The following is an 11,155-nucleotide window of genomic DNA, read 5'->3' as shown; positions in this document are numbered from 1 at the left end:
AGCTATCTATGAGGAATTTGGGACTTGAGCTAGCAGAAGACATCCCTAAARTGCATCAAGTAATCTTCTATAACAATGCCTTCCCTAATTCAAGCAACCTTTATTTCTTACCCAACACAACAAAGTCTGAAAAATAAAGCCCTAAGGGCAGGTGATTGTGTGAAGTTGGATGGTGTCTCTTCTGCTCAGCTTGATTCTGAAATCTGAAATCCTTATTGCTGGTAATGGTTGATTACTGAGACGCAATCTCAGAAGAACCTTAGAAAAATACTCCTAGGTAGAGAGGTGAGGTACCACAATTTACAGCTTAACAAAAGCTTTGGAGTTGGTAGCACAGTGGGTCTTACATAATTTGACACTTGATTAGGCATTCTTAAGGAGAATTAACTCTAGTCTGAGAAAAAAGGCAATTGGCACATGGTAAAGAGATTTGGACGTTCTTTAATGCTTTTATATATTCTGAATGATAAATACAGAAGTGAGACACCAGGCTCAGAACCCACCCTGGGAATCAACAAGTATTCTCTCCTGTCTTCATTGATGTCTCTATTACTTTGAGCGTGACTACATTTTCTCTAAGTAGAAAAAGATGGGATAGAAAAAAAGTGAGAGGACACACAAGGGCTTCTTTATTTAGAATAATATGGTCCTCTTCAGCTGCTATGAGTAGAGAAAGAAATTCCATTCCTAGACATAATGACAGTAGGAGAGACAGATATATATTCCTGACTCTCCATTCAGCACAGAGATAATGACCTTGTTGGCTTGTTAGGACCACAGGGCACCTTCCTACCTCAACATGTGGCACTCACATCTAGGAAAACTGACAGTGCTTAAGGGAGAAAGAGCTAATCCTGCCATGTTTCTGGGTCCTCATGCTTGCTCATTGTCTCTGTAATCCAGTCCAAATAACGCACTACTTTTGTGTAAAGACCAAAGGTGCCACATCTTGGTCCCCAGGAGATGAGTCCAGCGACATAGTATCGGTTGTCATAAAGGGGATCTGGGATGGCATAAGCTCCACCACTATCTCCCCTACAGCTGTCCTTGCCACCACCAGCACAGATCATATTGTCGGTGAATAGGTAAGCGCTGGAGTCAGCAGAGCCCTCTGGCTTAACAGAACGGCATTGATCCATGTTCACCACAGGAATCTGGGCTTTCCAAAGCCAAATAGGAAGTCTTCCTTTCTCTCTCTGGCCCCAGCCAGCGATATAACCTAGAGTCCCTTCCTGCAGCTCATATTCAGGTGATTTACCAGGAAGACAGAGGGGTGAGATGTTAGGGCCCATCTTCACAGGTTCTCTCAGCTTCAGTAGCGCAATGTCATTGTCAAAATCAGTCCTGGTTTCTGGAGGCTGATTCTTCCAACCAGGATGGATGAATGAAGCCTCTGGAATCAGTTGTGTGCCCTCACGGAGAAAAGATTCTCCAGCGACATTGATTACACCAGCATACATATTGGGCCTGTCAAATTCCTCCACCACATGAGCTGCAGTCATTACCCATCTTTCAGAGATGAGCACCCCACCTCCTCGTGGGTTTGCAAAATAGACCTGCCAGGGAAAGTTGCCCTTTGCTGCAGGTGTTCCCCCGAAAATCTTCGCTGTCTCCTGGATACGTTTACTAGGCACGCCACAAACTAGGAAGAAAAGAAAAGAAAAAAAAGGAATGAAAAATGAGAATTTGCATTTACAAGTTCTTTAGTGCTACTAAAAAGTCCATTGTGCCCTTCTCTCTGTCTTCTATAAATCTTTTCTTTTTTTTTGGGGGGGGGGAGGGATCTGCATAATTAATATTTTGTGCCAGAGATTTTACAGCTAATGTTTACAGAAAATATCAAGAAAATTCAAGCAAAAATACTGTCAACATTCAACACAAGTTGAAAATACCCATTTGCAAATCTTGTTCTGGAAAGAAAGAACATTCACAACTGCTGTCAGCCAACGAGCACTGAGTACGTCAAAGCTCACAGCTTCATTCCATTCTACTTAGCATGTCTGCTTTGCTAAATGCCTYCTGTAAGCAAATGGATTGTCTTTGAAAGAACATTTCCTTAAGTTCTCAGAAATCTGACATTACTACCTAAATCTGACATTACTGTCTAAAAGTATTCATGTCTGAACTCCAGATCATTTCAGGGTAAGTGTTCTGGTTTGTATTTGTCATTGACATTTTACCAGTGTTCCTCCCTGTTCTTTCAGTATGTAGAATCTTAAGCAGTGAGTTAATGAAGATCTTATCTGTGAGTCTCATAGATGCTGTGTAATCCTGGAGCAAAACTAGTAAGATTTAGCAAAGTGAGAGGCAAAAATAAGGGTAAAAATGAGACTGACCATTCTGACATAAGTAGGAAACGGGTTTTTTTTTCACATTGCTTGGTTTGCATTGAACCTCCAGTCATATAGGCCAGAGATTCAAGAATTGTAACTACCTAAAAGTCTTTCTTACACACTTCCATAGAATGATAAAAAACCTTATGCTGGCAGGGATTGGATCTCAAGATGTCTTTATCATCCCGATGTGTTCTTCCCCTGCCTTTGTAATGGCAAAGCTAGATCAGATTGATCAGGCCCTTGTCTAGGAAGATTGTGAGCATTTGCAAGGTTGGTGATTCCTTAGCCTTCCTGCACAACTGTTCCAGTGCTCTGAGGGCGGATTTTTCCTTAAACACAGTCTGAATTTGTTGCAGCTTTTATCCTTTGGCTGCATCCCTGTGWGAAGACTCTGTCTTTGTTATAATCCCCTTTAAGGTAATAAATTCACATAGAATCATAGRGTGGTTGAGGTTGGACGGGACCTCTAGAGATCACCTAGTCCAACCCTCTGCTCCAGCAGGKACACCCAGGTCGGCATCCAGGCGGGTTTGGAAGATCTCCAGAGAAGGAGACTCCACAGCCTCCCTGGGCAGCCTGTGCCAGGGCTCTGTCACAGTGAAGAAGTTCTTCCTCACATGGAGATGAAACTTCCTGTGTTTAATTTGTACCCATTACCCCTTGTTCCGTCRCTGGCCAACACTGAGTAGAGTTTGACCCCGTCCTTTTTACATTCTCTCCTCAGATATTTGTATTTGATAAAATCCCCTCTATTCCCATAGCTTCATTTTTCTATTTGGCTTCTAATGATTTTGTGCACTTGTGTAGCCTTAGTCACTAGCTGGGCTGGTCTTTAAAGCTGTTGAACCACCCTCAGCTGGGTCTTGTACTTCAAAATGCCAGTGAGGACTTAACGGGRAATGGAGTTCTCAGCGGACACGGGGCACAAGTAGCCCTAGGAATGCTGCCACCTAAGACGGGAATGGTAAACTGAACAGCCCACAGAACACAAAAGATCTAGCTTTTTATTAGCTAAAAAATGAGATTCAGACRTAACTACTTGCAGTCAGGAGCAGTAGTAGTAGTAGGAGTAGTACTCACCTGCTTCCCTTCTCAGTCTTCCTTAGTACACACAGCGAAGAGATGATTAAAAGCTTGTGAATAAAGATATTTCTTGAGATGTCAGACCCAGTATGTCTGGTATTGAATGACACACCCTCCTTAAGAGCTGAGGCTATGACTTCCAGTGACAGTAGGGAAAGTTCTTTTGTTATAGCACTGCACCAGTAGTGTCAAGTGGACAGCTGAACCCTAGAGGAGTTTGAAGAGAAGCTACAACTCTCAGTGTAGCTTGAGGAGGACTGAAGAAGAAAAGGTCCAGTACAGCACTGCTGGATTTCTCTTCTGATCTGCCAGGGTTTAGYTGGTTTTGTTTGTTTGTTTTGTTTTGTTTGGCTGCTTGCAAAGCAAAGATCTAGAGTTCTGAACAACTTGAGAATATAAACATCTGAAGGAGGGGAAACTGGTTCAGAAGCACACACACACATACACTTGAAGAGGTCCTGTTATATCAGACATCCTATTGAGTTGCCTGCCTTTCTTACCAGGTTCTTTTTGCTCTTTCCACTGATCTTAAGATCAGTGTTGTACCCTGTCCAACRTGTTTCAAACTGCACAGCAGGAATCAACTGTTATTTCAGGCCTACCATTTTTATAACAGAGAAATGAAAGAGGCAAAGGTCTTTAGACACCACAAGCATATATACACAAATTATGGAAGTACCTGGGACACATTTTGGTAGCTTTGTTCCCATCTTTTCATTGACCCATTGTCCACTGGCTGAGCACTGATACACAACTTGGAAAACACAAAAGAGAAGAGTGCTATAAAGACATGTTCAAGATCAAAARAAGATAAATAGCATTACTACATAAGTTGATGTCTTGACTTTCACATGTCCAAAGCAAGCGCAGCTGGGTAAACATTGTCAAGATAGCACTTTAATAGGATATTTCCACTCCTATTTTAGAGGGATGTCATTTAACAGGTCTCTTAAGTCTTTTACTTCTCCACCAGAAATGTGTGCCAGATGGGACAAAAATCTCCACAGTTCATACAGCTGGAGAGAAGGACTGCTAATACAATTAAGATCAACAGTCCAAGTATATTATGAACATTATGACAGTGCATTAACCAAAAATGCAACACAAAACTACTGGTTACAACCTCACACTAAAAGGAACCTTTTCTCAGGCTTAACCTGTAAGGATATGATCTCAGGCGCAGGATGATGCCTGGACCTTTTCTTAGTCTTTTGATTAATGGACTGTATTTGTGTAGCACAGGCAATGCCTACCTTCACTTTCGTTTTTCAAAGTGTAATAAGGTGCATCACAGACATAGCGGAATACGGCTTTATACAGAGGCTCATGAAGCTCGGAGATGTATATGGCTTGGCCATTGTCAATAGGGACAGGTTCACCACAATTCACAGCTGTAGAGAAGAAACAGAAATGATCAAAGATAATCAAAGGGCCATTCCCATACCACTGTTTGTTTGTTTGTTTTCTATAGAGTGGGGAACCCCTCAGCTCCTCTGGTACTTGTGTGGTCATCAGTAAGTACTTCCTCTGTCCCTTCAGTGTGCTCATAGCCCTGTCCTCACCTTCTTCCTAGCCTGCAGATACAGTGGGCTAGAGCATAAAGACTTTATTCCAAACTGCCTTCTTCCATACAGGGTTGGGGCACTTACGAACACAGCTTAGGTGGGAGTTGGTCCATTCACCATTTTCTTGACAGCTGGAGTAAAAAAACCTTATGGTATCTCGTTCCTAGGGAAAAGAACACATTACTGTGCGACAGTGAAACATATCTAAAATAAGCACTGCAGTGAAAGGTCCTCAAAACACTGTAGCCACAGCTTATTACAGCAAAAACTTTTGAGTCCCAAGGTGCTCAGAACATCTGGTAAGAAATTAACCCTCTGGCAGGAAACTTACCCTCACAATTTCATAGCCTTCCACACAGGTCACTTTGACATTGTCCCTGAGGACATACTTTTCCTTCTTCGGTTCAAGAACAGAGTTGGAGATGACACTCTGGCGGCAGGTTATGGCTTTGGAGAGAAAGGAGGACCTCAGTGATTACTGGTTTGAGCTTTACTCTCCTTCCATCTCCCAACACCTCTCTCCTGACTCATTATTTTCACTAGTCAACAGGAATTCTCTGTTTAGCCAATAGCCCCTTAGCTCTGTCTAGCAAACTTAACAACTATGAACATGTTATCCTCCAGTTGTACTATGAATCTGACCTGCTAGAACAAGCCCTCTTGCAGCCAAGAAAATGCTTCCCAAGTGTTTACTCACGATCCCCACGGTAGCGTATTTTCCAGCCTTTGTGTTGTACTCTGTGGTCTGTTTGGAAGATGATGTTAAGAATGTTGTTCCTAGTTTTGATTTCTGGAGGACCTGGGAATTTGCTGCCACAATAAGGACCAAAATGCTGTTCTCCAGAGACAAGCTGGGAAAACAAACAAAGAAACAAAAACAAGAAGAAATGAGAAATAATTACTGGAATCAATTGAGAGATTCCCAAGTACTTTAAAAGGCAGCACAGTTGAAGTTAAGGTTAAGCAGTGAAGAGAATTTTCTGAAAATGAGAAGACTGATGGAAACCCAGAACATCCTAGCTCTCCTCCCTAAGTCCCACACTTACTGTTAAACTGTCATGGCAGTGCCCTTTCGAGTCAGCTGGTTCCACGTCGAAGTCCCCACTGTGTATGGTCAATGTCACAAAGTAGCCTGGCCTCAGAATCACTCGGTAGTCACACTTTGAGTTTTCTGGATACTGATTGGGATAGTTGGGGCTGGTGATCTCGCCTGATGGCTCAGTAAAGACATTCCCACTGCAGTTCACTAGGATTGAGGAAGGAACATGGGTAGAACTCAGAAAGGAATTCACTCATATATCAAGCAGATAAACATCCCCTCTTCCACTACATCTCCAGTCTCTCAGGTCATATTCATGAACCATGTCACAAGATGCTTATCCTTCATAGAAACTGAAACCAGAGCCACTATCYGATTTTCCAGGGTTGTTAACAACCAGTGGCCTAAGCAATGGTACCTCTAGCCCATCCTTAGGGCTAGAGAACTTCCTGATAAGTTGAAGACAACTTCCTGAAGTCCTCAGTATCAGAGGACAGTTACAGCACATCTTCACTTCTGCTGTCTTGCTTAATTTCTCTTAGTATCCTCTCTTTCTCCATCTTTTCCTTTACTTTCTACTGGTGATTTGGGCCTCTCTCATGCACAGGTCCTCATATTTCACCCCTTTCAACATGACCCATTTCAGACTTTGTTATTTTCTAATTCAAGCCAACCAGCCCTTTGACTATTTTTGGATTTTCCTTGAAGTGCCCTGTTTTTTTCAGGTATTGAAAGATTCACAACTAGCAGGATGCTAGGTAGGATCTCCATCACAGTCTTCAGAAATTTTTATTTAATAGTTTCTTAATTTTCTTTACACAAAAAGATAAGGACATGTTAATGGAAATTCCCCAAGTCACAACCAGTARACAGTGCAGATTTTGCAGTGGCATGTTATTCTTTCTGATACACATTGTTTGTCACTACAGCATCAAGGGTTGATAGAGAAGRTCTTCCAAGTACAGTACCCCACTTGACCTAAATTAGCTCCTGTTGTTGACCACAATGTGTGTAGGCCTCTTACCTCCACATGTTTTCTTATCCTCATAAAGGAAATAATCTGGTGGACAGGTGCAGAAGTAACCACCAATATAGTTATTGCAGTGATGACTGCAAGGTTCCTCCACAAAATCCGTGCACTCATCCAAGTCTGCAAGTGTGAAAAGAAGAGTCAGCCAAGAAGAGGAGAAGGCCGTGAGGGCAGGATAAAGACTGGAAAGTGAAATAAACACCAGCAGACAACAAGGAAAAGAGAGCTTTATGGCAGTATGTAGACTGGATAGCAGTCTTGCCTGCTGGGATCCCTTTTAAACAAGCTATTCTTGTAARGAAACCCCTCGTGTTAGCTTTCCTATCACTCCTAGTCCCAGACACTACAGAGATTCAGAGGAGCCTTACCCACTGCAACATAGTAGGCTGCAAAACCAGTGAAATGTTCCTCATTGGAAAAATCAGATTGGAAGGTCATGGTCAGGACATTATAAGGGACACGAAATTCCTCCACAATTGGTGAACCAGGTGCACGAGGTTTCTTTCGCCCACATAGGACGCCTTCAACATGGACACCAGACAGGATCTGCAGAAGGATGAAGAGTGAATTACACATATTCACTACCAGAATATGTGTAATCATCAATATTTGATTCCTTCAGCTTATGATCAACATTTGATTTGTCAGATTACCAGTGACTTCAAAGTTGCACTCATATCTCAAGGCCTTCAGGCAGATCTCCCAGGGTACTGATGTGTGACATAGATAGCAAGAGATGCCATTCTCACACTAAAGTTGCTTTGTGATCCACAAGGCTAATCAAGAGTGGCCAACATCCAGCAGGGACTGCTGAGATCCTACAGCTGAAGGCAGCTCCAGGATAATCAYTCTCTTGTCATTTGTAAGAAGCTTGAGAGTTCTCAGTTACTGACATCCCAGCCCTGAAATATCTGTCTTAAMTTTTCAGATGCAAACTAATTCAGAAAATTCTGTATTAACATTATCATCCTGAGGCCCATTGGTCCATTTGTATAAAAAATCAACACCAGATCTAAGGCTATGAAACAGCTCCCTGATGGTCTGCAGAGCAGTTTATGAATTTTTCTTTTCAAAAAGACATTTTACTATAGCTCCTACTAGAGCACATYCATCTTGCAAACCCGTGATGGTCTTTCTCCAATGTCTTCTTTTGGTGCTGCACCTGACCTTATTTCCCCTTYTTGCACATAGCCATTTCAGGGCATCAGGACAGGCTAATGTTTGCACAGAAATGCTTGATCTTTAGTGCTTTGTAAGACAACACGGTGTAGAGCTACTGAAGATCTAAGTTTTAAGAAAATTATGTTGCACAGCTCAGAACAGACCACTACACTGGATGTCTTGATCTTGATCTCAGCATCCACTTGATCTCTTAATTTSTTTTCAGCTTTCATAACTTCCAATCAATTTCTGGCCGCATTAAATTGTCTATGTTCACTTATGGATTAACCCTAATTGAAAAATTTCAGAGACGGAAAATCAATGCCCTAAGAAAGTGCTCTTTTTATACGTGTGATTCACTGGTTAAGAATACGTCTGGCGATAGTGATGGTGATGAAGGCTCTTCCTATTGATATAAGATAAACATGGGGACAGGAGCATAGCACTAAGTTGGCAGACAATGTTCATGTGGTTACAAAGAAAAAATACAAAGCTATTGAATCGTTATTAGTGCAGATACACTCAGTATTTTGAGTGCTGAGAACAGGAAGGATGTATCTTTTCTTCCAGCCCTGAGCCTTATATGCAGCTCTGCTGTTCTGTCCTCTACATCATCTTCTTGTCTTTTTCTCACAGGAGGATGGATGGGATACGGTACCTTCACAGAGTCGTATTCACAGTTCTGCGACGGTTCAAGATCCAGGTGTGTGAAATAAAGGTGAATGCCATATCCTGGAGGGACCTGGATTTCCCAGGACTCCTGCACATCATTGGGATACACCTGAGGATAATTGGGGGACAAGATCTCACCATACATGGAGGCTGCATCAGCCCAGACAGGAAGACATAAGAGAAGGTACCTGAGAAAAGAGGAAGGAAAATGACATTGCAGAGATCTTCTCTGCCTAGGGAAAAGTCTGGTGTCCATCTGTATGTAGTACACAGCTTAGCTCCTGGCCTTTGGAGTTGGATGCCCAACGCTGTGGCTGCATGGGGCTGGTCTTTCTCCCCTAGCCTTTCACGGGAAGGGATGCAATCTCAGTCATGCTCTTTGCTCTACTCTTCTGCTCTCTAGAAACTGGGAATGCTGCAGAAGCTGAAGAGGGGAGTCTTAAATGCTATTCCCTACTTTATTCCCTTGTTTTGGAAGCGGTTTGTCCTGTAGGCACAGGACAATACTACAGGAAGGACACCTAACAGATAAAATGAATCTACCAGCAAATCAGAATTCCCCTTGGAGACTGAATAACTCACCACATCTGGAAAAAGCTGATGATCCTTGCTGAAAACTGTCAGGAACTGGACTTTGGAGCTGAAGCCTGAGGCAAACACAGCGTGATTGGTTAATGTTGTCAGTGCTCCTCCGTGCTTCATATGCAAGTCAAAGATCTTAATACCCCAGCCTGGGGGAAATATGCCAACCAATGATTTTCCTCAAAAACAAGTTTTACATCATCACCTCTTCTCGCATGCAGCAATTCCAAACAGCAAGGAGAGATGTTCACCTCAGTACTGACAAAATAGGGACCCCTTCTGCCCTTATATCCATCAGTGTCCCCAAACACCACGCCGATGCAATCTCATTTTATAGCAACTTATCTAAATTTATAGCAACTCCCTCCCTCCCCCCGAGATACTATTTTCACTCCTCCCAGCACCCCAACAATTAGTCTAAGACCATGGGTAGGGGAAATGCATGTGCTGCCCTTCGAGCCGTCACACACAGAGTAATGCTCACAATGTTTTCCTTGCCCATTTCAAATGTTTGCAATATTTACCTTCTCTCCTGGGTTGTGCCTGGTTTTCTTCTCCCTCTTCTTCTCTTGCTTTCTCTTTCTCTTCTTTTCTTTTTGTTCCTGTTCGCCCTCCCCAAACATACCCAAGGCTGCGATGTAGGGAAGACAGCTCTAGTTTGCAATAGCGCAGCACCCCCTATCTGTGGGATGTGGCTTTCCAGTCCTGCTCAGAAGACCTGCTTCTGCTTACCAGTATTCTACAGAAAAGGAGAATTTACAGAACAAATTACACAATTCTGTTGGCTCGGGTTGCACGGGGGAGTACGCAGATCTGGCTTATGTTAGGGATTTTCGGGAAATCAGATGACTTTTTGGAAAAGGGAGGAGAAGGGACTTTTGGGCTTCCCCCTCCTCCCTGCTTTCTCCTCCCCTTTAAAAGTTATGAACAAAGTTCAAAACATGATGAAAAGTACATGTGACAACTAGCCTAATGCTTTTGCACAGAAAACTGTTCTATCATCCACTTCAGGGCGTACTTCCCTGGAATACGCTCTGTGAACGCAACTGGATGGCTAAAGGGCGGCTACCATTGCTCCTCATCTGACATTTCAGAGACCCTCTCCTGGGGGAAAAAAAAGAAAAGAAGAAGAAAAATAGTAGACAAAACAATGCTATGACTATCTGAGGTCACCAAAACAATGCTATGACTATCTGAGGTCACCAACAAGAGGTCAAGTTGTTTTTTGGGTTGTTGAGTTCGTTGATTTTTTGATTTTTTGGTCTATTTTTGCTATTCTTTATGCGGACGCTCCGATAAATAAGTATCTGATTAAGAACTTGTAACGTTCTGTAACTGGTTCTCAAGTGAACTTCGTGTAAGAGCGACGGTTCATCCGACTTAGAGCCGGACTGAGTTAGATCAAAGACCCTCAAGGAAAGGAGTTTCAAGACATGTGCCAGGTAATGCAATCAGTGCCCCCAAGCCAAGGCCAAAATATTCAGTACAAACAAAAAGCCCCACCAGCAACACTTCAGGAAACCCTTCCTGCTCCTCACAAGTCAGTTCTACTGAGACTGGAATATAAATGAAGATGTAAAACCCCACTGGCACCTTGGCCTTTTACAGGCACCACAGCACGCCCCAGAGCCTGTTTTGGCTGGGAAAAGTGATTCAAGTTTGGACAGGCCATAGGCGAAGTGTGTTA

The 11,155-nt window shown here is 42.8% G+C and overlaps 1 protein-coding gene across 3 annotated transcripts; it reads right to left on the bottom strand.

The window, feature by feature from the left end:
• Positions 1 to 505: 505 nt before the first annotated feature.
• On the bottom strand, positions 506 to 10,218 carry C1S (complement C1s). Of its 3 annotated transcripts, none has more exons than XM_026037213.1 (12): positions 9,993 to 10,218; positions 9,469 to 9,617; positions 8,873 to 8,995; positions 7,422 to 7,599; positions 7,048 to 7,173; positions 6,031 to 6,230; positions 5,682 to 5,835; positions 5,316 to 5,431; positions 5,069 to 5,147; positions 4,673 to 4,810; positions 4,099 to 4,173; positions 506 to 1,642 (listed from the first exon to the last, which is right to left on the bottom strand). In XM_026037213.1, exons 2-12 carry the CDS (start codon positions 9,586 to 9,588, stop codon positions 849 to 851), a joined length of 2,103 nt encoding a protein of 700 aa, XP_025892998.1. In that variant the 5' UTR covers positions 9,589 to 9,617; positions 9,993 to 10,218; the 3' UTR covers positions 506 to 848. The 3 variants fall into 3 exon arrangements, with proteins under 3 accessions (XP_025892998.1, XP_025892999.1, XP_025893001.1); XM_026037214.1 differs by having other exon boundaries at positions 8,873 to 9,074; positions 9,469 to 9,533; XM_026037216.1 differs by having other exon boundaries at positions 9,469 to 9,533; positions 9,993 to 10,131.
• Between the last annotated feature and the right edge of the window lie 937 nt (positions 10,219 to 11,155).

The sequence above is a fragment of the Nothoprocta perdicaria genome, unplaced genomic scaffold (assembly GCF_003342845.1).
Source record: "Nothoprocta perdicaria isolate Ctin4 unplaced genomic scaffold, notPer1 scaffold_193, whole genome shotgun sequence".
Lineage (NCBI taxonomy): Eukaryota > Metazoa > Chordata > Aves > Tinamiformes > Tinamidae > Nothoprocta > Nothoprocta perdicaria.
Note: the sequence above shows the minus strand (reverse complement) of the source record. Positions and strands in the feature narration are given on the sequence as shown.